Below are 21575 nucleotides of genomic sequence, written 5' to 3' on the forward strand. Positions count from 1 at the left end.
GGGCGGGCCTTCATCTCTGATTGGCTCTGACCCCGGTTGAAAAGTTTTTTTCATACAGAAAGTTGACATGCCCGTAACAGGGCGTACCCACCAAACGCGATGAACGCGATTTAATCGCGCGACAAATGAAATCGCGTCGCGCTAGACGCTCCAGTTTTGACGCCGGTCCAATATGCCAAAAAACGCCTCATCGCGTCGCGCGACGAGCCCGCCCAAACAACAACATTTCTTCCGCCATTTCATTCTCTCGTCGATCATGGCTGAGATAACCACCATCGCTGCACTGTATCTACTCTGGAGAAGTTCCCACACGCCTCGCTCACGCTCACCCAGGCCCGGTCCTTTTTGATCCTGTCCCTGTAGAGGGGACAGGAACTATCATATAGCTCTGGGTGAGCGGTCACGGCGACTATCAGTGTCTCCTCCATCTTCTTCACTGGAGCGGCAAGCCGGCAAAAAGCGAGGGAACACCAGGACGTCCGTACGTCAGCACGTCGGTGACGATCTCAACGCTGATAGGCTGTCGCGGCGCGTCTTCACGCGAATTCGCCGCAAAAGTTCAATTATTTCAACTCGAGCGATGGCGCGATGAAGCGATGGCGCGATGAAGCGATTTTTCGCGTCCATCGCGCCGCGCTATCGCGTCCATCGCGTCGCCCGGCGCGATGAAGCGTCTAATCGCGTCTTTGCATTGACATTACATGTAATCTTGTCGCGCGATGAAGTTTCATCGCGTTTGGTGGGTACGCCCTGTTACACTTGTCTCCCCTCGCGCCGTAAGATCCCGGTCCTGTCTCACGCGTCTCCGTCCAAGACGGTGTCGCAGCCCTATACTGAACCAAATATGGATTTACATTTGAACAGGATTAAAGAGACACACTGACAGCTCCACTACATATAGGTGCTTCATTTATTAGATGGTATTTTAATACACTTCATAGTCACCATCAGTGACAACAAACACCAGTTGTTCCTGCAAGCAGCCTGTTTGGCCTCCCTCCTTATGTCTCCTTATGTCTCTCTCTCTCTCTCTTCTCTCTCTCTCTCTCTCTCTCTCTCTCTCTCTCGCCTGAAATTCAAAACAACCATTTGCTGACAGTGTGCTTCAAATATTACATTTATTTACATGAGTTGTATTGAAATAATTACTTGAGCACTAAATGTCTACATCACTGATCTCATGGAAATAACAACAATAGGCATATATAGCATAATAACACAATTACACATATAATATTAATGACTTTCACATATGTCAACATGCACACAGAGCCTTTATAGTTACACATATGTAACAGTGTAAATAATTAATTTGTTATTTTGTTAAATTCCTGTCAAACTTGGGACTGCAACCAACGGTTTTATTTTGAAAATGTACTTTATTTTGAAAGTCCAAAGCGGATGTTTGCGTTACGCTTAATGCTGGGCATTTGTTTTAGCGCTCAGAAGCGAGTAACGTTACGCTGTGGGTGAGTTACCATTCTGTTCGCTCGGACATCACGATAATTATAAATGCAAACTATGTTTTCATATTGTTATATTATTATGTAGACTCGGTCAGCATTTAATGTGTATAATTGCTTGTTAAGCGTAAGTCTTGTAAAACTCGTAGTTTGACTGTTTTATGAAGAATTGTTGCCGTAATATGTGTGAATGTGATTTAAGCTAGCTACCAGCAGCACGAGGTGTACGTGACCTGCGTACTCTCATCTCTCTCATGCGGAGCTCTTCTTTTGTAGGTCGAGGAACAGACTGACATCTTTCATTGACACGCTGGTTGTGTGTTGTTCCCATGTTTCAGGTATGTTTGTTTGTATTGTTGAATGTAAAATATTCTGTGTTATATGTGAATGTGTAACGGTCCACTATGTGCCAGTCTCTCTTGCTCTCTGCGTTGTATATGTAGACCTGCACCTGCACATGGGGAAACCAGTGTGTCAAAGACAGCACGTCAGCATCACGGACAGAGACACAAGCAGCCCTACACAACACATAATAAATGAGAACGGAGGGCTAGCATCAGAGACAACGTAAAATAAGCTACGCATAAGCTAGCATTGAGCTCTGCGCCTGAACTTAATAATTTACCTGACGCCAAATAAACGGCGTTAATTCCTCAATTAGATAACAAAAATACAGTAAACTAAAGTAATGTGTTGTGGGCTTTATGTACGGTGGCCCAGAGGTGTCAGGCCAAATACAAAAGCCACAACACAAATACAAAAGTCACAACACAAATACAAAAGTCACAACACAAATACAAAAGCTGCAACACAAATACAAAAGTCACAACACAAATACAAAAGCTGTAAAACAAATACAAAAGTCACAACACAAATACAAAAGCTGCAACACAAATACAAAAGTCACAACACAAATACAAAAGCTGTAAAACAAATACAAAAGTCACAACACAAATACAAAAGCTACAACACAAATACAAAAGCCACAACGGAAGTGACCTAAAACACGGATAAACTCAACTTCCCAAAATGCATTGCGGCTCGTCTGACTTCTGAAAAGTTTTGGATAATGGCGGACGATTGCGGTGATTCTGGCGACAGTCAGCAACAAACCGCGTACACATGTAAGTATACTGTAACATGATTTTTATGTTTCCAGCTGACTTTTTAATCGTATTGATAATGAACGTTACTTTATTGTTGTTGGAATTGTACGTTAACGTTACGAATCGAAGGTCCTGCTAGCCGGCTAGCCTACAGACGGTAATTTACCACAGAGGTTAGCGAGCGTAACCGAAGCGGCAAATGTGCCGTTTTTACCGACGTTAACTAAAAAGATAGTGCTTATGTTAAAACGTGGTTATATATTTACTAACGGTGGTAAATAACACGGTGCATCATTGTTCGTTAAAGGGAGGGATGCAGACACCGAGCGCCTCATCCGGTGGAGGGAACGATGAGGAGAAGTTCACCGGCAGGAGGAATGCTGCTCTGAGAGGCTTCATTTAAGAAAATGTGGTATTAAATGTTATAATTCTCATATGCAGGGCTTAAGTACTACTGGTGCATATTTAGCTACTCAATGATATAAGGTTGAACACCAGCGTATATAGATGGGAGATGTCCTGCTCTCCTGAGATGTCTACCTGAAACGTTCTGTTGAACAGCAAGAAATCATCAATGTGCTGTAACACTTTTCTATGTACTGTTCTTCATATAGGATGTTTCTTAAAGAACAGGGGTGGAGGGAAGGTGGAGCTGGATGAGCTAAGAAGAAGTGGGAGACCCTCAAGCAGAAATACAAGGTGAGTTGGAAGCAGTTTAAAGTATTGAACTCTACATGCTTGATGTGAAGCATAAAAGAAACAAGATGAAGTTGTCTTTCTTATTAATAATCAGGTAAAGTCAGTGCTGGGTAATATCTACAATGTGTTCAAACATCAGAGTCCATTAAGTTGGTCCCATGTGGAACAGTATTACAGTACATATTATAATATATGACTAGTGGTGAATAGTTGATCTAAACAATGATTACAAGAAGTGTTTGTATATGTTGTTTAAAGGAACTGACAGTGTCAGCACTGAGGGAGGAGAGGTCACCTAACCCTAACCCATCACCACCGTTGAAATATGGACATTTTATTGATCACGTTTTTTAAAAAACAGCATTCTTTACATACAAAGAAATTAAAAGGGGTAAAGCAATCTGTCTGTCACTGCAAAAAAAAAACTTTTATAAATAGTAATGTATTTAAAAAAAAACAGGCATCTACCTAAGGCGATGCTATAGAAATAGTTGATAAAAAAGTATAGTATAAAAAATGACTTAAAAATTGCAGGTGTTTTTTAAGTGCATAAAGTGCCAATTAAAGTCCATCATGGTTGAGAAGTCTGACTGCCTGCAGGAAAAAGCTCTTCCTCAGTGTCTGTCCTGGCCTTTATGCAGCGTTGACGTCTGCCCGACTGCAGCAGGGTAAAGAAGAGATTTTCCTGGCTCTCAGCCTCACCCTCTTGCTGTACGTTTCCTCCAGCGTGGTGAGGGATGCCTTGATACCCTCTGCAATGCAGCTCGGTCCCGTGCAGTGCAGCTTCCATAGCAGGCTGAGGTACAACCTGTGAGGATGCTCTCAATGGCTGCGGAGTAGAAGGTCCTCAGGATGGAGGGGGAGACCTTAAACTTCCTCAGCCGCCGGAGAAATTACGTAAACTATATATAAGGTATGTTCTGTTAGTAAGCAGTGGACGAGGTTCTCCTTGGAACGCCTTGAAAGACGGAGGTCCTTCCTTAAATCCCCTCCCCCAGCGGGGGAACATGAGGATTGACCTGCAGTACAGCCCTCTGGCACCAACCTGTAACAGAAAACACTAGATATTACATTTATTCTGAATGTTTTCCTGTTAATTTGTTGATGAACAGTACTTATTTCTTATCATACACGTATTGCAACCTGTATATATAACATGGATTATTTGTCTAATAAATGATTCACTAATAGCCCACTACTTGTTTTTTTTATCCCACCAAACTCATACATGATATTAAAACGGCTTATATTAGCCTACATGTCTGTTGATTTTGTTTATGCATGCATATGCCTGTCTATTCATAATCAAATAATAGAAGAACTTATTTAAACCAGATAAGTGATATTACTTACTTCAGAGGGAAATCCAAATTCCGTGTATGTGAATAATGTAGCTCCTCCGACGGCCGATTTCCTCCGTCGTCTCCGCGGTGAAGGTGCTGGTGTTCCGTGGTCAGAGGAATAATACAATCTATGAACATTAATGATCGATAAAAGCTGCTTAATAGTTGCAATCCATGGCGAGTGAAAGCAGCTACTCAGGTAAGAGGAAGAAAGCGAGAGCGCGCATATATAAAAAACTGTAGAAAACATTTGACAATGGTAGTTTGACTGAAAAAATATTTTGAAATATTTAATTAAGTGTAATCCTAATCATGCTTTATATTTTGATAAGTAATGTCCATTAAATGGGAGCTAGAACCGAAATCGATTCAGTTATGTGAGAGAAGATGAGAACGAGATGTCAATAAAGTGAAAAAAAAAAAAAAAATGTAGTATGAGATGTGTTTGAGGTCACTTCCGTTGTGGCTTTTGTATTTGTGTTGTGACTTTTGTATTTGGCCTGACACCTCTGGGCCACCGTATTTATGGCACTTTAGCTTGCAATTATCCCTGCAGCGTTTAGCATGTGACTTACCGCAGCAGTTTCCACACGTTCTGCTGTGGATTACCCATAAGTCACTTCTTTTAACCCTGTGCCGCAATGCAACATTGACACCAGCAGATGGCACTGTCCCCATTTATGCAGGCATTTTAACAGACTATTTACAACCCGTTACAAATGCAGGCCATTATGATCTTTTGTGTTTTATATTTTATTTTCAAGTATGCTAGAAAATGTTATCACTATACGATCACTGTGCAGAAGCGAGTAACGTTACGCTGTGGTTCGAGGAACAGACTGACATCTTTCATTGACACGCTGGTTGTGTGTTGTTCCCATGTTTCAGTTGCAGCAATAAACAAGTCCAGTGGTCCATCCAACCGGTCTCGTCTAAGTTCATAGCAGCAGAGCAAAATCAACAAGGTCACACATACAGAACAGGGCCTTACTATTATGCATCTTTGACTTGTTCCATGTAATGTCAAACATTGGCCAGCAGATGTCGCCATATTTAACTGGATCCAAACACTGAACGTTTCCACACATTGCTTCGTATTGATTCAGTGGTTCAGTAAGGTTTGGTTTCTCCGTCACTACGTGTTGAACCGTCGTTAATAGAAGCGTGTGACGAGTTAACGGAAAGAACCCCGCAGAGAAGTACAACGTCTTGTTTACCTTCCGCTGCTTCCGGTCCGTTTGTTAGCGTCCAAGGCCAAGTCTGAATGTCCTCTCCTCGGCCTCACAGGAATACGTGCGGCCACCGGCTTCAGACGCCATGTTGTCTTCTCCATATTCAGTCCGGTGAAACGTTGGAGAAAACACTCCGCTACACATTCCGGACAACGAACTATGGCCTGGAGCCACCGTTTCCCGCACGGACGTTTTGGCCCCGCCAACTTCCGCCTAGGCTCACCCTGCTGCGCTGTGATTGGCCAGTGTGCCTCCGTGGTGTTTGGGTGGAGTTGTTCAGTTCCACTCCTTTAACGGCTACTTGTGTAGCTAGCTAGCATCGAAACAAAGGCCCAATCCCGACGTCCCCCCTCACGGACTCACGCACTCACGCACTTTGATGCGCGTTCACGTTAGGTCCCTGAGGGTTCAGGTCTTAGACCTTAGGGGGGACATTGGCATTTGGCCCAAGATGTCGCCCGTCTGGTCATTTCTCCGTTGTTGTCATGGCAACATGTGACCTTTATGGGATGCTTTCATACGGTTGTGCTGACATGAAGTGCAGACTGACGGATCCATACAGAATCATTCTAAAGTCAATCACTGTTTCAACTACAGTCCTGTGGACCATTGCACACATATTAGACAGTATATATAGCAATAATAACAATAATTATAATAATAAAAAGCAGGACACCACAGGGAGTCGGACCCCATCTCAGTAAACTGAAAATACCATCACCAGTGTCTTTTTATCTTATTACTGCCATTATTTATTCTTTAATATTATATTTATAAATGATAGATACCACTCAAAGTGGTCCAAGACTGATCACATGATGACGTGAAACTACTTGAATTTAAAAACTGGCAAAGTGATTGAGAACAATGATTTGACACGTTGGAGTCAAACATTTCTTTACAACATTAAAGAGACCAATCGGAAACGGAGACAGACTTTAGACTTTTGTTTGGAGGAACTGTTTGGTCCCAGAATGCTCTCTGCCAACTCGTCAGCTATTTGCTCTCAGCTGGAACACAAAAACAAACAATATGACAAAGTTCACAAATATTGCTGTAAATATGGTAAAAAGTGACTTTTAAATACTCACCACTTTTTTAACCGTTAAGAGCTAAATGTGGCAACATGTAGCCGTTCATTTCAGAGTGTGTCACGTGAAAAAACAGACAGATACATCACATGATGTAATATATATGTATTTATTTACATTTGCACAAAGATTCCAGAGGAGCAGTCGTTGGATGTGAGGATTCCTCCATGTTGGACTTCACCACTAAGAGCCCTGTTCCATGTTATTCTTGTACTATGGGGAGCTTTGCTCCGTTCTATTGACTGGAACACTGTTGATGATGTGAGCCTTACCGTTACACTCAGCCTGCTAGCACTGCTAGTTCACTGGACCATAGATTACCATCCGCATGAACACCTGGGTGATTCATGCATCTGGTTTTAAGTCCAAACACTGGGACTACTATCACTGCCATGCACCAGCTTTTTCCAAACATAAACAGTCCTTGAGCTCTTGCTTTGACTTCATGATAGAATTGTGAATAAATAGTGAAGTCTGTAGGCTGTCTTCTCTTTAGTCTGTCTTCACAAATCTCAAACAAACCAACACGCTGAACAGATCTCAGGCTCCTCCAACAAAACTCCTTAAATGTGTCCAAAACTAAATCACAGCACTTCAAAACCACAACGTACCACATGAAATAGTCTAGAAATCAAATATAGGCAGAAAATGGAACATAGAAACATGAAATGAGAGATTTGTGGTCGATTGTAATTCCAAAACAAATATACAAAGTCAAGATTTCAATGTTCTACTTCAACTGCATCGACCTGCTGCATATGTTTCTTATGTTTATTCAGATTGTTTGCTTAGTTATGACCATATTTCTCATCAAAATCTGTTCAGTAGAAAAATGAGCAAACTCCCTGAGACAGATGCTTCATCATTATTCTATATACAGACTTTTTCAAATTTACTTGGATTTACTGATCATCCCATGGCCTCATATTTGTTAGTTTTTTGGTATTTTTGTTTCATTTTGCTTTTTGCTTTCTCTTCTCATCATATAAAACATCGTCATGAATAAAAAGTCACGATAAACAACAACATTCCTTAAACTAAGTCAAATGAGCTCAAAACTTATGAAAAATAGCAAAATCAAGTACAATTGTTATGAAATTAGCAAAATGATTAATAAGAGTAAAATCCTGAAATACAAAATCAAATACTTGTTTATAAAGTACAACATTAAGTCAACACTTTATGTACAAAATGAAGCAGAATTCTTATGAAATATGAAAATTGGTTCATCACAAAAATAAGCTGTTCATTGTGATTCTCTTCAGCTAATTGTGTCCTGCTGCCCAAATCGACTTCACAACAACAATGAACCATGTGAACCACAAGGGGGCGCTGACGTGAAGTCATGACGTGACTAACAGATGAAGTCGGTGTGAAAACAGTCTCTGGGACCTCCAACAGGACTCTGCAGTCCTGGTGCTGGGAGATTTCAACCACGTCTCCATTAAGAAACCTGTTACCATAGCAACAACAAGCCTCGCTTCAACAAGGAAGTAAGGCACCTATGCAGTGAGACAAATGCTGCATTTCAATGTGGCGACAAAGACCAATACAAACTCCTTAAATAGCAACTTCAAAAGGCAGCTCAAACAGCTGAAGCCACTTCTAGAGTCACACCTGAAAACAAGCTCCAAGTCCATGACTTTAAGGGGGTTTGGCAGGGCCGGCACACAATCACTAACTACAAGACCAAGCATCATGTGAGCCCCCCTTCCTGAGAGGCTGAAGGATTTCTAATAATAATAATAACACATTCAATTTATATCACGCTTTTCTGAACCCAAACACGCTTTACAGACAAGAGATAAACAGACCATCAGACAAAACAATGAAAAAAAGAAGATGGGTTTGGAGGCGGGACTGGAATATGGTGAGGGACTCAGAATCACCGATGGTTTGGGGAAGGGAGTCCCAGAGCCTGGGAGCTGCCCTGGAGAAGGCTCTGTCCCCGAAGCTGCAGAGGTTGGATTTGTGGATGGAGAGGAGACCGGCTGATGTGGATCTGAGGGCCCGCGAGGGTTGGTAGGGGGGGGTGAGGTCAGGGAGATGATGGGGGCGAGATGGTGGAGTGCCTTCTAGATGGTAAGCCAGTGGAGAACACCAGACTGGAGGGGCTCAAACAGGTTATTAATGTGGAGATGGGATTGTAATTGTGTCATTTCTACTGTAGATTGGAGTCCAGTGAAGCTCAGACCAGCTCTCTCAGTCTCCCCACCCTAGGTTGGCTGGTCCCCCCTTTTCAATCTCAGAGCATGATGTCAGAAGGCTGCTCCACCATCAAAACATCAGGAAAGCGGCAGGGTGCTTACCAGGGTGAAGTAGAACAGCTCCCCACTGACCCCTCCCACCCAGCACATCACCTGTTCACTCTTTTACCATCAGGGAAGAGGTACAGAAGCATCACCAGCAGATCCTCACGCTTCAGAGATAGCACCTAGCTCCAAACCCCCCACTTCAACATGGACATCTTTTCATGTCCAGAGTAATAACAATATAGTAGAAATGTGATGAGTCATATTTCCAGAGGAACATGCGTATGAACATGAGCTGGTGTCGGTGTGTTAGAAACCCATGTGGATGTGAGAGGAGCTCCTTGGAGGTGCTACTCTGCTCCCCGAGCTCCTTCCTGTTCAGTCGGCCCTCCTTCAGCTGCACCAACGCCCAGGTTGTAGTAATCCGGCTCCATGTCCTCCCGTCTGCCCGGCTTCTGCCCCCTGCTGGCCTGGAGAGACGTGACAGCACACAGACATGTGACTTCCTGCATGGCTCCTCTCTCCAGGTCAATGAACACAGACTGAGTCAGTGCTCTCAACAACAGACATGTGTCAGTACCTTACAGTAGAAGTAAAGGCCGACCTGCGCCGACAGCAGAATCAGCGGCACGGTGACCAATCTGATGATGACAGGTCTCAGATCTGATGATCAAACACATGGACAGTCATCACATGACTCATCATGACTCCAACAGCTGCCATTCAACACAAACTAGGGACCTGGCATTCTGTCCTCCAGTCCATTGTTTGCTGTCACCATTTACAGACCTGGTTTCACTTTGTTCACTAGATCAGGGCTGGATTCCAGAAAGCAGGTTTAGTTAAACTCTGAGTTTGTTAAGCCTGAGAAGAGGGACACTCTGGGTCCTCTGTTCCACAAAGACAGTGAACCTAAACTTCCACCTAATAGATATGGAAGCACATTGATTGGAGCAGCCTGACGTCGGGACACGATGTTCAGAATCAGAATCAGAAAGGAGTTTATTGCCGAGCATGGGCAGACTGGCAATCTGGCATCAGATTAAAACCATATGTCTTAGGCTGCCTGTTTGCACAATATTCTTCTGCTTCATTTTCAGCTGCAGCCACATTCTTTTTGTGTCTGTGGGATTAAACCTAAATCTAAAAGAATATTATTACATTTCACTTCTTCCAGTCGTGCTAATCAGGAATTGAACAGTCAGCTTACCTACGACAGTGACAGAGAGCAGACGGCTCTCAGAGGAGAAGTTATGAGAAAGAACATGGACGTGATAAACACAGCTGTAGCGTCCCTGGTGGGCGGGCTCTGCAGCAGGAAACAGGAAGTGGGCAGTGTGATTGACAGCTGGCTGGGTGTAGTTGTGTGCTGAGTTGGAGGAGGTGAAGGTGAGCTGGAAGGAGCCTCCTGGGTACTGTGGCTGGACGGAGCAGAAGACGATGAAGGTGGAGCGCCTGAACGCCTGAAACCCCTGCTGCTGGGCCTCGGAGACCCCGTCCATGGAGGAGGACACGGAGATGTTTGGCTGCAGCAGCAGGTCTGTAAAGACAGAGAGATGATGAACGGTCACATGAGGCTCGTTGGAGATGAACTGCTCCTCGCCTGGAGAGTAGACGAGATCAGGCGGCAGCAGCAGGAGGCGGAGCCTAAAAGCTGCCGTGCAGTCCAACACTTTCCAGCAGCCTTCATAGACGTCACAGGAAGTCATAGAAACAGTTACATCCTGTTAGATGCTACCTGTAGTTTGTGAACACGTTCAGATTGATATATTTTTTAAGAATTCATTTGGATTTATTCATATTTGTTCATAAATATCTGGAAATGTGTGTATGTTGCATTTTATTCTCCCCTTTCCTCTCTTGATGTCTGCCTCATAAAGCATGATGTAACTACTTGTTTTGATAAGTGCTATAAATAACCTTTATTATTGTCATTATAATTATGGTTATTATTATTATCAAACACAAAAGATATGTTTGAAAACTTTTATTGCACAACATGAGACTTACAGCCCATAATCTAGCGTTAAATATTAGAATGAGATCAAGATACGCTGTGGAAACAGGAAGTGATGTCACAAGTCTGCCAGGTGAAGCTCAGCAGTCTATGGAGGGTCTGAAGCTTCCAGAAACCAGCCCACTTCTCTACATTCTAGGACGTCATTGTCCTGGAGAACTTTACAGTTCAGTCCAGTGGAAACCACTGACTGTCACTGGGACAGAGGAAGGAACATACTGGGAACACTGCTGTCATAGATGATGTCATAGATGATGTCACTGAGGGGCTTACCTGAGCAGGTGAGATTCAGGATGGAGGAAGAGGAATCTGATCCTGCACACTCCCTCAGAGTGGATCCAGAATGAACACAGTCAGACCAGATCCACCACACAGGTCTGTCTGAGGACTCCTCTCTCCATCCTACAGAAACAGCAGAGCCACAGTCCAGCTCTCTACAGGCAACAGCTGCTTCCTTCAGGGTCCAGCCACCGCCATCCATTGGTCTCCAGTCTCCCTGTCTCACCTCCAGTGTTCCAGCACAGCGACTGGCTCCTCCCACCAACCTGACAGGCTCTGAACAGAAAGAAGAGAGTCGTCAGTCAAAGAGCAAAGTGAGTTTGATGAGAACAGAAATGAACCAGATCAAAGCTGCAGCTCCTCTTCTACCTGAGCAGGTGAGTCCAACAGCTTTGCCAGGTGAGCAGGTGTTTCTATCTGAGCCTGAGCTTCTACAGTCCAGGAGAGCAGACTCATGGCCTCCACACTGGAACTCTTTGGTCCACGTTGGAGCCCCCACGTCTCCATAGAGCGCCCCCTGGAGGACTGAAGGAGCCCCACAGCCAAGCTCCCTACAGACCACCTCTGCATCCTGCTGGTCAAAGTCAGCTTCACACACTGAGGACCACCACTGGTTGGACTGGTTGGACTTCACCTCCAGTCTGCCTGAGCACAGACTAGTCCCATTCAGCAGCCTGACAGAGTCTGGAGAGATAATAGAAGATCAAATAGAGAGAGAGAAAAGACACCAGACACCAGAGAAAAAGATGTCATGAAACTATTCAGTGATTCAAACTGGACTCAAAACAATTCCACCATCAGTTCATCATGAACACCAGAACACATGGTTACAACACCACAGCCTGCAGCCATGTTCCATCACATTCCCGTGTCCTCGTGGCTTAAGGGTGAAGCTGATGTGGTCTCTGTCCCACTGTGACACCGAGGTCCACAAGCAGACAACACAACACTTCACTAACTGTGGATGCTCCACGTAATAAGGCAGGGAGACACCAACTGTGCCACGTTAACACCATATCAGCCGTGTGACAAAGAAATGTGTTGCACTCTCTTCACACAGCACTGCTGTTGCAGAATAGTGGGGACGTCCATGTTCTCCCTCATGGTCCTCATGCAGCCGCTAACCTGTGATGATCACATTAGAGCTGCACAGTTTGATGTGTGCACGAGGGCGGAAGTTTGCATCGGGACGATAAGGACAAGTCACAACCAAAGTTTGGGAAAGACGGACTTGTTCCAACCAATATTTTGATATATTTTAATACAACAGAATGTGTTTTACATAATGCATTGAATAGAATATTTTTGGGCAAAATTCACCGTTTTCAGTCCAAATATGTCATTCGTGTTGATCCAAAGGTGGGGGGGGGGGGGGGGGTCGTTGGCATAATTTCACATAGACTGGAGTGAGACTATTGGCGTTTCAGAGTGTGATCTCCTTCACAATAAAATATCTTTGGTGGAACGTCAAGATAACAGCATCGTCGTCTTCTTCACTTTTCAATGATACTCGCTTTGAGGAAAGTCTCGTTATCTGCCAACGATATAATACGCTGTTTAATGTTTAATGAAGTTTAAGTGTGTCGTGATTCCTTTTTCCTAACGTTACCTTTTCCAACAAGTTTATAATGGAAAGCTGGTCAGCTAGTTAGCACGTCAGCTAACGTGACTGAATTGTGTATTAACGTTAGCCTACAATCAACGTCAGTTCAGAGGTCATTATGAAGAAGGAGCGCTGACCCAGCACATAATATCTGGACTAGGGACTGGACTATCGGCTGACCGATACTATCGGCCGATTTGTACATTTTTTGAACGTATCGGTGTCGGCCGATGCGGACTGCTGTTTTGGCTGATCGTTTTTCCCGGAGCGGGACGTTTCCATTCATTGTCTATGTAAGAAGCCCTGTAATGCCATCGCGGCGAGTTTCGAGAGACGGCGCCTCCCGCAAGCTTTTTTTTTAAACTGAGCATTGTCGATCTAAAATAAAGACAGATTCAGCAACTGCATAGCTTATTTCTCGCCTAAAATGTTTTCAGAAACACGTTTCGGTGAACTATTTTCGTAAAATAAAGTAAGATTGGGAAGGTTGGGTGCATGGTGTGTTTGTGTGCGCATGCGTGGGACACACGTCTCGCAGCCATATATGAGCTGACTGACGGAGAGCGTTACCTTTGAGAGAATGTTTATATACTTTGTTGAATATGTATCCATGTTAACGTTGTGCAGTTTAGAACAGAAACAGTCTGTTGTTTAATGTGCATCTGACATCAAGTTACTTTCCTCTGCTACTTAATGTTCTGAGGTTGCTGGCAGCTTTTTTTTTTTTTTTTGCATTTTCGTTCAGACCTATTATTATTAGTGTGTTGTCTCTGCATACTAGGTGTTGCCTAGTAGCCGAAGACATGCTCATTTTATTTTGTGTAGAAAAAAAACATGGCAGTCTTAAATTACAAATAGAGCATTTTATTTTGATGGCTTTCAGGTTTATTGTTTTCGTAAATTATTAAAATGTGTTGACAAAAGTCATTTAGTGATCTGATTATATCTGTTTAATAATATGTCAGCAAGCAATGCATCAAGACTGTGTTGTAGATGTGGAAGCCTTTCCCCTTGTAAAGTTCACCATATCCACCTTTCATATGATGCAAACATAATGTGGGTGATATTAATGTAAGATGATTGCACAAGAGATTGACACTGATATGTGCTTTTGTTGATTCTTTTTAAAGAAATGGCAGAGACTCAGAAAACCAATCCAGTGTGGCAGCATTTCAGCGAGACGACTCCTGCAGCACTGGCTGACACTCTTTCAGCACTTTACTTGTTCTACCTCACCTGCTGTTAATATTTGTTCAATATTGTTCTACTTGTTCTTGTTCTACCTCACCTTTTTTAAGTTCAATACATATTCCATCTTAAATTGACACTTGTAATATTTGTAATCAGTGTCATTTTTAACATGTAAATTGAGGGAGCAAAAGTAATATTGGCTCCAAATATCGGCTCAAGAAAATTGGCAGGCCGTATCGGTCATCGGCCAAGACTGATGATCAGAAAATCGGTATCGGCATCGGCCCTAAAAAATCCATATCGGTCGATCCTTAATCTGGACACTTCTTTTCCAGAATGAGAGCTCAAAGAGGAAGACGCTATCTATGTAGCACAGCTAGCGTCAGGGCTGAGGTGCAGATGGAGCTGGGCCTGGCTAAAGGTTCAGGTCAAGAAATGAATTAGAGCCATCCCATGTCTCATTATTACTGAGGATATTTTCTTTGAGCACAGGGTGTCTGTAGGTCCTTGCATAAAAGCACCAGATGTGTTAAATGATTCATGTGAATCAAATTCTTTACAAAGTAGGAGTAAAAATACATGAAAAGAAGCAACCAACTAGTTAGAATATATAAGACAAGTCAATAAAAAGATAAAGGATAAATAAAGAATAGTAAAAGCAACAGGTGACATGTAGGTTAAAACCAATAAAAAGAAAGAACACAATAAAAGTAATAATCCAGACCTTCAACCAGACTCCTGGGGCTCGTTCCAGAAAGCAGGTTTTCCTGAAACTCTGAGTTTGTTAACCCTGAGAAGAGGGAAACTCTGAGTTTTCCGTTCCAGAAAGAGAGTGAACTCAACCTTTAGGTCAGTTACCATAGTAACCAACTCTGTGAACCTAACCTGCTCGCTGGCAGGTTTGCTTCAACAAACCCTGAGTTTCTCCTACATGTCTGCCTTTTTCCGAAATCTGAACCAACTGAAAACAATGTCCGTCCTTTCCTCGTCAACCATCGATATGGAAATAAAAGTGATTCTAGCAGCTTTACGTCGGGAGAGGATTTTGATTACTTAGAAGGAAATTACCGTTTTTCCTACCGATCACATATCTAAACAATATTCTCCGACATTTTCAACATTTCATATCGTGGACATAATCCAGATTCTTTGCTGAGCTCTAGATTTTTTGCGAACGGGAGTTTTCTGAAAAAGGACATTTCTTTGTTGAAATAGCCGCTTATATTTACTGTTTAATATGTGAAATATGATTAAAATCATATGCCTTAGTCTACATATTTGTGCAATATTCTTATGCTTAATTTTCAGCTGCAGCCACTTTCTTTTTGTGCCTGGGGGGATTACACCGATATGAAAATGATTATTTGCTCACTGCGCTACTTTGTGAACCACGGGAGTTGAACCTCTGTCGCCTGAACCGTAGGCAGCGTTGCTAACTGTTACACCAGTGTCACGCTGTGGGACTGTAAGTAAAGACTTATCACCTTTAGATCAATCGACTGTTTCATTCAGTTATACACATTAAGTCAGGCAGTGATTATCTGCCACGCCAACTGTCTCTATTTTGATGCAGTTACGTTGCTCCGCTTTCTAAGGATGACCTCGTTTTCTACATAAACACTCAGTAATATCTCTTACTCTCTCCCGGTTGCCATGGTGATTCGTAGTATCGGAGCTCCATTGATGATGGCTTTATAGAGTCGGCAGGCACGCGTGTAACTCAGAGTTTACATCCTCAGAGTTGACTGAACTAATTCAGAACAGCTGTTCTGGAACAGAAAACTCAGAGTTGGTCGACTCAGAGTTCAGGGTTCAGTTCAGAGTTGGTTGAGCCTGCTTTCTGGAACGGGCCCCTGGACGGTGCCGCTAGAAAGGAATGTTTCCAGTTTAGTTTTAAAGGACGACAGCATCGGGGCTCACCCACCATGATGAAAAGATAAAGGCACTTTCACCAGTTTTCCTGGAGAGCCGGGGAATAACCAGACGGCCTGTTCTAGACCACCTGAGAGGTCTGGCTGCTTGGTACCTCACAAGCCTGTCAGAGAGATATTGGGGTCCCAGACCATGTAGGGTCTTAAAAACACCATTAACATGAACAAATAAATTCTAAAATGGACTGGAAACCAGTGAAATGACCTGAGCACAGCTGTTATATGGTCCTACTTCCTGTTTGTAGTTCTCTACTGAAAGGAGTTTGGTAAGACTTTAGATGGAAATGAGGGACGAGAGATGAAAGGTCACATTTACCCTCCGTTCAACAAGATGGACCCTCAAAACAGGAAGTGATGTCACAGGTCTGACAGACAGACAGACAGTCCCACTGACTGTCACTGGGACCGAGGAAGGAACATACTGGGAACACTGCTGTCATAGATGATGTCATAGATGATGTCACTGAGGGGCTTACCTGAGCAGGTGAGATTCAGGATGGAGGAAGAGGAGAATGATGTTGCACACTCCCTCAGAGTGGATCCAGAATGAACACAGTCAGACCTGATCCACCACACAGGTCTGTCTGAGGACTCCTCTCTCCATCCTACAGAAACAGCAGAGCCACAGTCCAGCTCTCTACAGGCAACAGCTGCTCCCTTCAGGGTCCAGTCATCACCTTCCACTGGTCTCCAGTCTCCCTGTCTCACCTCCAGTGTTCCAGCACAGCGACTGGCTCCTCCCACCAACCTGACATCAGGCTCTGAACAGAAAGAAGAGAGTCGTCAGTCAAAGAGCAAAGTGAGTTTGATGAGAACAGAAATGAACCAGATCAAAGCTGCAGCTCCTCTTCTACCTGAGCAGGTGAGTCCAACAGCTTTGCCAGGTGAGCAGGTGTTTCTATCTGAGCCTGAGCTTCTACAGTCCAGGAGAGCAGACTCATGGCCTCCACACTGGAACTCTTTGGTCCACGTTGGAGCCCCCACGTCTCCATAGAGCGCCCCCTGGAGGACTGAAGGATCCCCACAGCCAAGCTCCCTACAGACCACCTCTGCATCCTGCTGGTCAAAGTCAGCTTCACACACTGAGGACCACCACTGGTTGGACTGGTTGGACTTCACCTCCAGTCTGCCTGAGCACAGACTAGTCCCATTCAGCAGCCTGACAGAGTCTGGAGAGATGATAGAAGATCAAATAGAGAGAGAGAAAAGACACCAGACACCAGAGAAAAAGATGTCATGAAACTATTCAGTGATTCAAACTGGACTCAAAACAATTCCACCATCAGTTCATCATGATGTCACAGGTCTGACAGGTCTCTCTCCTGGCATTTAAGATGCGTCAGTCAGTTAGTCTTGGTTCTATTTTCTGTATTTATTTGATTTGGTTTGTTTGTTTTAGTTATTTGATTTGTTCATTTGTTTGTTTTACCTCAAACCCACACAAAGGATGATAGAAATTAATACAAACACCCTGCACATTAAATGACACACAAGGGGAAAAAAAACACACACACTCATATCAGTTTCAATGCAAAATCGTATATTATAACCACAAATGCAAAAACTCCCCAATTCTCTCCCAGAAATTCCACACCAAAGGAAAAAAAATCCACCTCAAAATTCCACTCAGGGTTTTTTTTCCAACAGTCCGTCTTTGTGAAAAAACAAAGAACAAAAAGAGGGAAAAAGAAAAAAACGATTCCTCAAAACAACCAGCACATTTGTTCCAAAAGCCTTCAAAATAAAAGAAAAGTTGTACTCACTCACACTCTCATTCACTGTCACTGTCCTGTCAGTCCGTCAGTCTGACGTCAGTCCAGTCCAGTCGACTCACTTGTCTTCCGGGTTTGGCTGCTGGATGTCTGGCGTGAGATGATGACCGGCTTCTCGTAACAGATGAGCAGTGCAATGGTGAAATGAATGGACCGGCGGGAGAACGAAAACGGATTGAGATGGTGTGTGAACCGGAGCGGCTGCATGCGGGTGATCAGACGTGAAAATGGGATTATACTGCCGTACTTTCTCGGACGCTGTGGGCGTATTTAAAAAAAATGCCGGGGCGAGCGGAGTGAATGGGTGAGTGCAATAACAGTCTTCCAGGGGTGTGTGTGTGTGTGTGTGTGTGTGTGCGTGTGTGTGTGTGTGTGTGTGTGTGTGTGTGTGTGTGTGTGTGTGTGATGCGACAGATCCATTCACAGATCCAGGTTGTCACAGTTTGAATTTGAATGATTCTGATTCCGGTTCTTTTAAGAGGCAGGGTCAAAAAAGTTTAGAATATTATAAATGAGCTAGCTAACCAACGGTCTTTCTGAATGAAATAGTCTGACATTCTCCATCAATTTGAATTCTATGAACGTTTTACTTTTTATGAACTTTACTATGAATTTCTGTTTTCACCTACAATATAAATATCAAATCTATGAACTTGAATATAAATATTATAAATTATTTATACATTTTCACAGGGGTACACTTTCCTCAAGAGAGCTTTATTTTTGAAAACCTCATGAAAACACATTTACACATGAGTGTATGATGCTGCAGGTAAACATGTTACCGTGCTCCCACTGATGGGCTAACCTGGTGCAGAACAGCAAATAAACAATAAGAAACAACTTGTAAAACCTTCCTTTTGTTGCACCGACATCTTCCCCTTTGCCGCTAAGGTGAACGGAGTAGGCTCAGCACATCACGGAGTCGTGGAGTCACCAGCCTGGCTAACGTTAGCAATCTCAGGTCGTAAATTGTCTATGAAAAAATATGTGCCCAACCCTAATCAAGATGCATCGAGAATCGGTTTATAATCGAATCGTGAGGTGCCAAGAGATTCCCACCCCTAATATGGAGGGTCTGAAGCTTCCAGAAACCAGCCCACTTCTCTACATTCTAGGACGTCATTGTCCTGGAGAACTTTACAGTTCAGTCCAGTGGAAACCACTGACTGTCACTGGGACAGAGGAAGGAACATACTGGGAACACTGCTGTCATAGATGATGTCATAGATGATGTCACTGAGGGGCTTACCTGAGCAGGTGAGATTCAGGATGGAGGAAAAGGAGAGTGATCTTGCACACTCCCTCAGAGTGGATCCAGAATGAACACAGTCAGACCTGATCCTCCACACAGGTCTTCTTGAGGACTCCTCTCTCTCTCCTACAGAAACAGCAGAGCCACAGTCCAGCTCTCTACAGGCAACAGCTGCTTCCTTCAGGGTCCAGTCATAGTCATACACTGGTCTCCAGTCTCCCTGTCTCACCTCCAGTGTTCCAGCACAGCGACTGGCTCCTCCCACCAACCTGACATCATCAGGCTCTGAACAGAAAGAAGAGAGTCGTCAGTCAAAGAGCAAAGTGAGTTTGATGAGAACAGAAATGAACCAGATCAAAGCTGCAGCTCCTCTTCTACCTGAGCAGGTGAGTCCAACAGCTTTGCCAGGTGAGCAGGTGTTTCTATCTGAGCCTGAGCTTCTACAGTCCAGGAGAGCAGACTCATGGCCTCCACACTGGAACTCTTTGGTCCACGTTGGAGCCCCCACGTCTCCATAGAGCGCCCCCTGGAGGACTGAAGGAGCCCCACAGCCAAGCTCCCTACAGACCACCTCTGCATCCTGCTGGTCAAAGTCAGCTTCACACACTGAGGACCACCACTGGTTGGACTGGTTGGACTTCACCTCCAGTCTGCCTGAGCACAGACTAGTCCCATTCAGCAGCCTGACAGAGTCTGGAGAGATGATAGAAGATCAAATAGAGAGAGAGAAAAGACACCAGACACCAGAGAAAAAGATGTCATGAAACTATTCAGTGATTCAAACTGGACTCAAAACAATTCCACCATCAGTTCATCATTTACAGTTTTTCTTAATTGCTTTGCCACAATTCTCAAAAGATAATGAATATTTTCTAAACAACATGCGTAAACCTCCAAACCACTGGCCACTGCTTCACAACAGATTATCATTTCTCATTCTTTTAGACAAATTGCAAATGTTTTAGCACATATATGCAAATGAGTACAATTATCTACAATTTGCACAATTAATGATTGAACATATCTTGCTGATCAAAACTGATTATGTTGCTTCTCAGTTGAATAGTTGTTCTCTTCAAAACATGTATGAATTCTTTCATGGTTTACAGTCGTTTTACATGAATACAAATACAGGAACCGTTTCCATGGAAACGTGAGTGCAGTGTGTAATACTGTAAAAGAAACTTGTACTGATGAAATCAGCATGTGGATAGTATTCAGTTTAGTGTTCAGTTCACTGGACAAACAGAACATGCTGGTGGAAACCAGCGGCTCAGAAAGCTGTGGAGCTGAAGAAGGAGTCCTTTCAGGCTGCTTGGTGGTCGGCCCAGAGGACTCCTGAAGCAGCACACGTGGAGGTTTCTCTCATACAGATATGTTGGTGCATTCAGCAGCAGTGTTTCCCCTACCATTGTACAGGCCTGGCGGGTCGCCAGGCCAAGGAGACCTGCCGCCAGGCCAAAAAAAAAATCAATACGCCAAAAATAAGCCACCTATCACTTCATTCATAAATCAATAATCATTTACATTAGGAGTGCGTGTGTGGTTTCCCTTTTTTTTTTTTTCTTTCCATCAACACTCTGATTTCATCATGCTAAGGCTTAGAGGGTGGGGACAGATTGGGTGGGTTGGAGGGACTGCGGGGAGGAGAGGGGGAGCAGGCATCGGCACCGCTGGACTGGGCATAGGGCATGGCGGGCATATGCCCGGTGGCCTGAAGCCTTTTATTTATTTATTTATTCATGCCAAACTCGCGTCTAACGTAGCAGGCCACGTTAACTTCAATGCAGGCCACATTAACGTCAATTAAAGTTAATGCAAGTTAAACTGGCAGATCTGCCCTTTATCATGATTGATTGAAGCCTGGGCCAATGAGGTGAGGGGCAGGCCAATTACGCCTACCCCTCCATCTCAGCCTCCGTTGGTGACTTGGTTGGTTAGCCACTGCTAGCAGGCAGATCGAAAACGGGCAATATGGACCCTAGTGGGAAGAAAAGAAAGGGTGGCGCTGAAAGAGCCAGGGACCAGAAAAAAGCAGCCCTTCAGGCAGATGCTACGAAATGCCTAAAAATAGCTGATATGTTTGCTGCTCGTGGACATGGAGCCTCCACATCTGCAGCAGCAGCATCAACAGGTAGTGGAGGAGAAGATGCTCGACAGCAGGTGGACGAGGCGGCCATGACGGTAAGTCAAGGTTAACTTCAGCTATTAATTAATGAACAGCAAAATGTTTATAAATCAGACATCTATGTGTGAGAAAGAAATATTGATCTTCTGTCGAAGTTAAGTGCTGTCTAACCTTGTCACTCAGATATGAATTAATGTCGGACCGTCGGATATT

At 43.8% G+C, this 21575-nt stretch overlaps 2 protein-coding genes across 2 annotated transcripts in view; both read right to left on the reverse strand.

The window, feature by feature from the left end:
* Positions 1-21575, reverse strand: part of LOC311010071 (uncharacterized protein) — a gene marked incomplete at both ends in the record, with an annotated part of 443514 nt that overhangs the window by 233728 nt on the left and 188211 nt on the right. The window lies entirely within an intron of this gene.
* Positions 6435-20936, reverse strand: LOC311010025 (scavenger receptor cysteine-rich type 1 protein M130-like; the record flags this gene model as incomplete). Its single annotated transcript, XM_084004507.1, has 10 exons — positions 6435-6442; positions 10397-10726; positions 11477-11605; positions 11675-11758; positions 11852-12166; positions 16684-16968; positions 17062-17376; positions 19232-19519; positions 19613-19927; positions 20873-20936. The coding sequence occupies 10 exons, from the start codon at positions 20934-20936 to the stop codon at positions 6435-6437; spliced, it is 2133 nt and encodes a 710-aa protein (XP_083860633.1).

The sequence above is a fragment of the Eutrigla gurnardus genome, assembly GCF_963514095.1.
Source record: "Eutrigla gurnardus genome assembly, chromosome: 24".
In the NCBI taxonomy this organism is placed as follows: domain Eukaryota; kingdom Metazoa; phylum Chordata; class Actinopteri; order Perciformes; family Triglidae; genus Eutrigla; species Eutrigla gurnardus.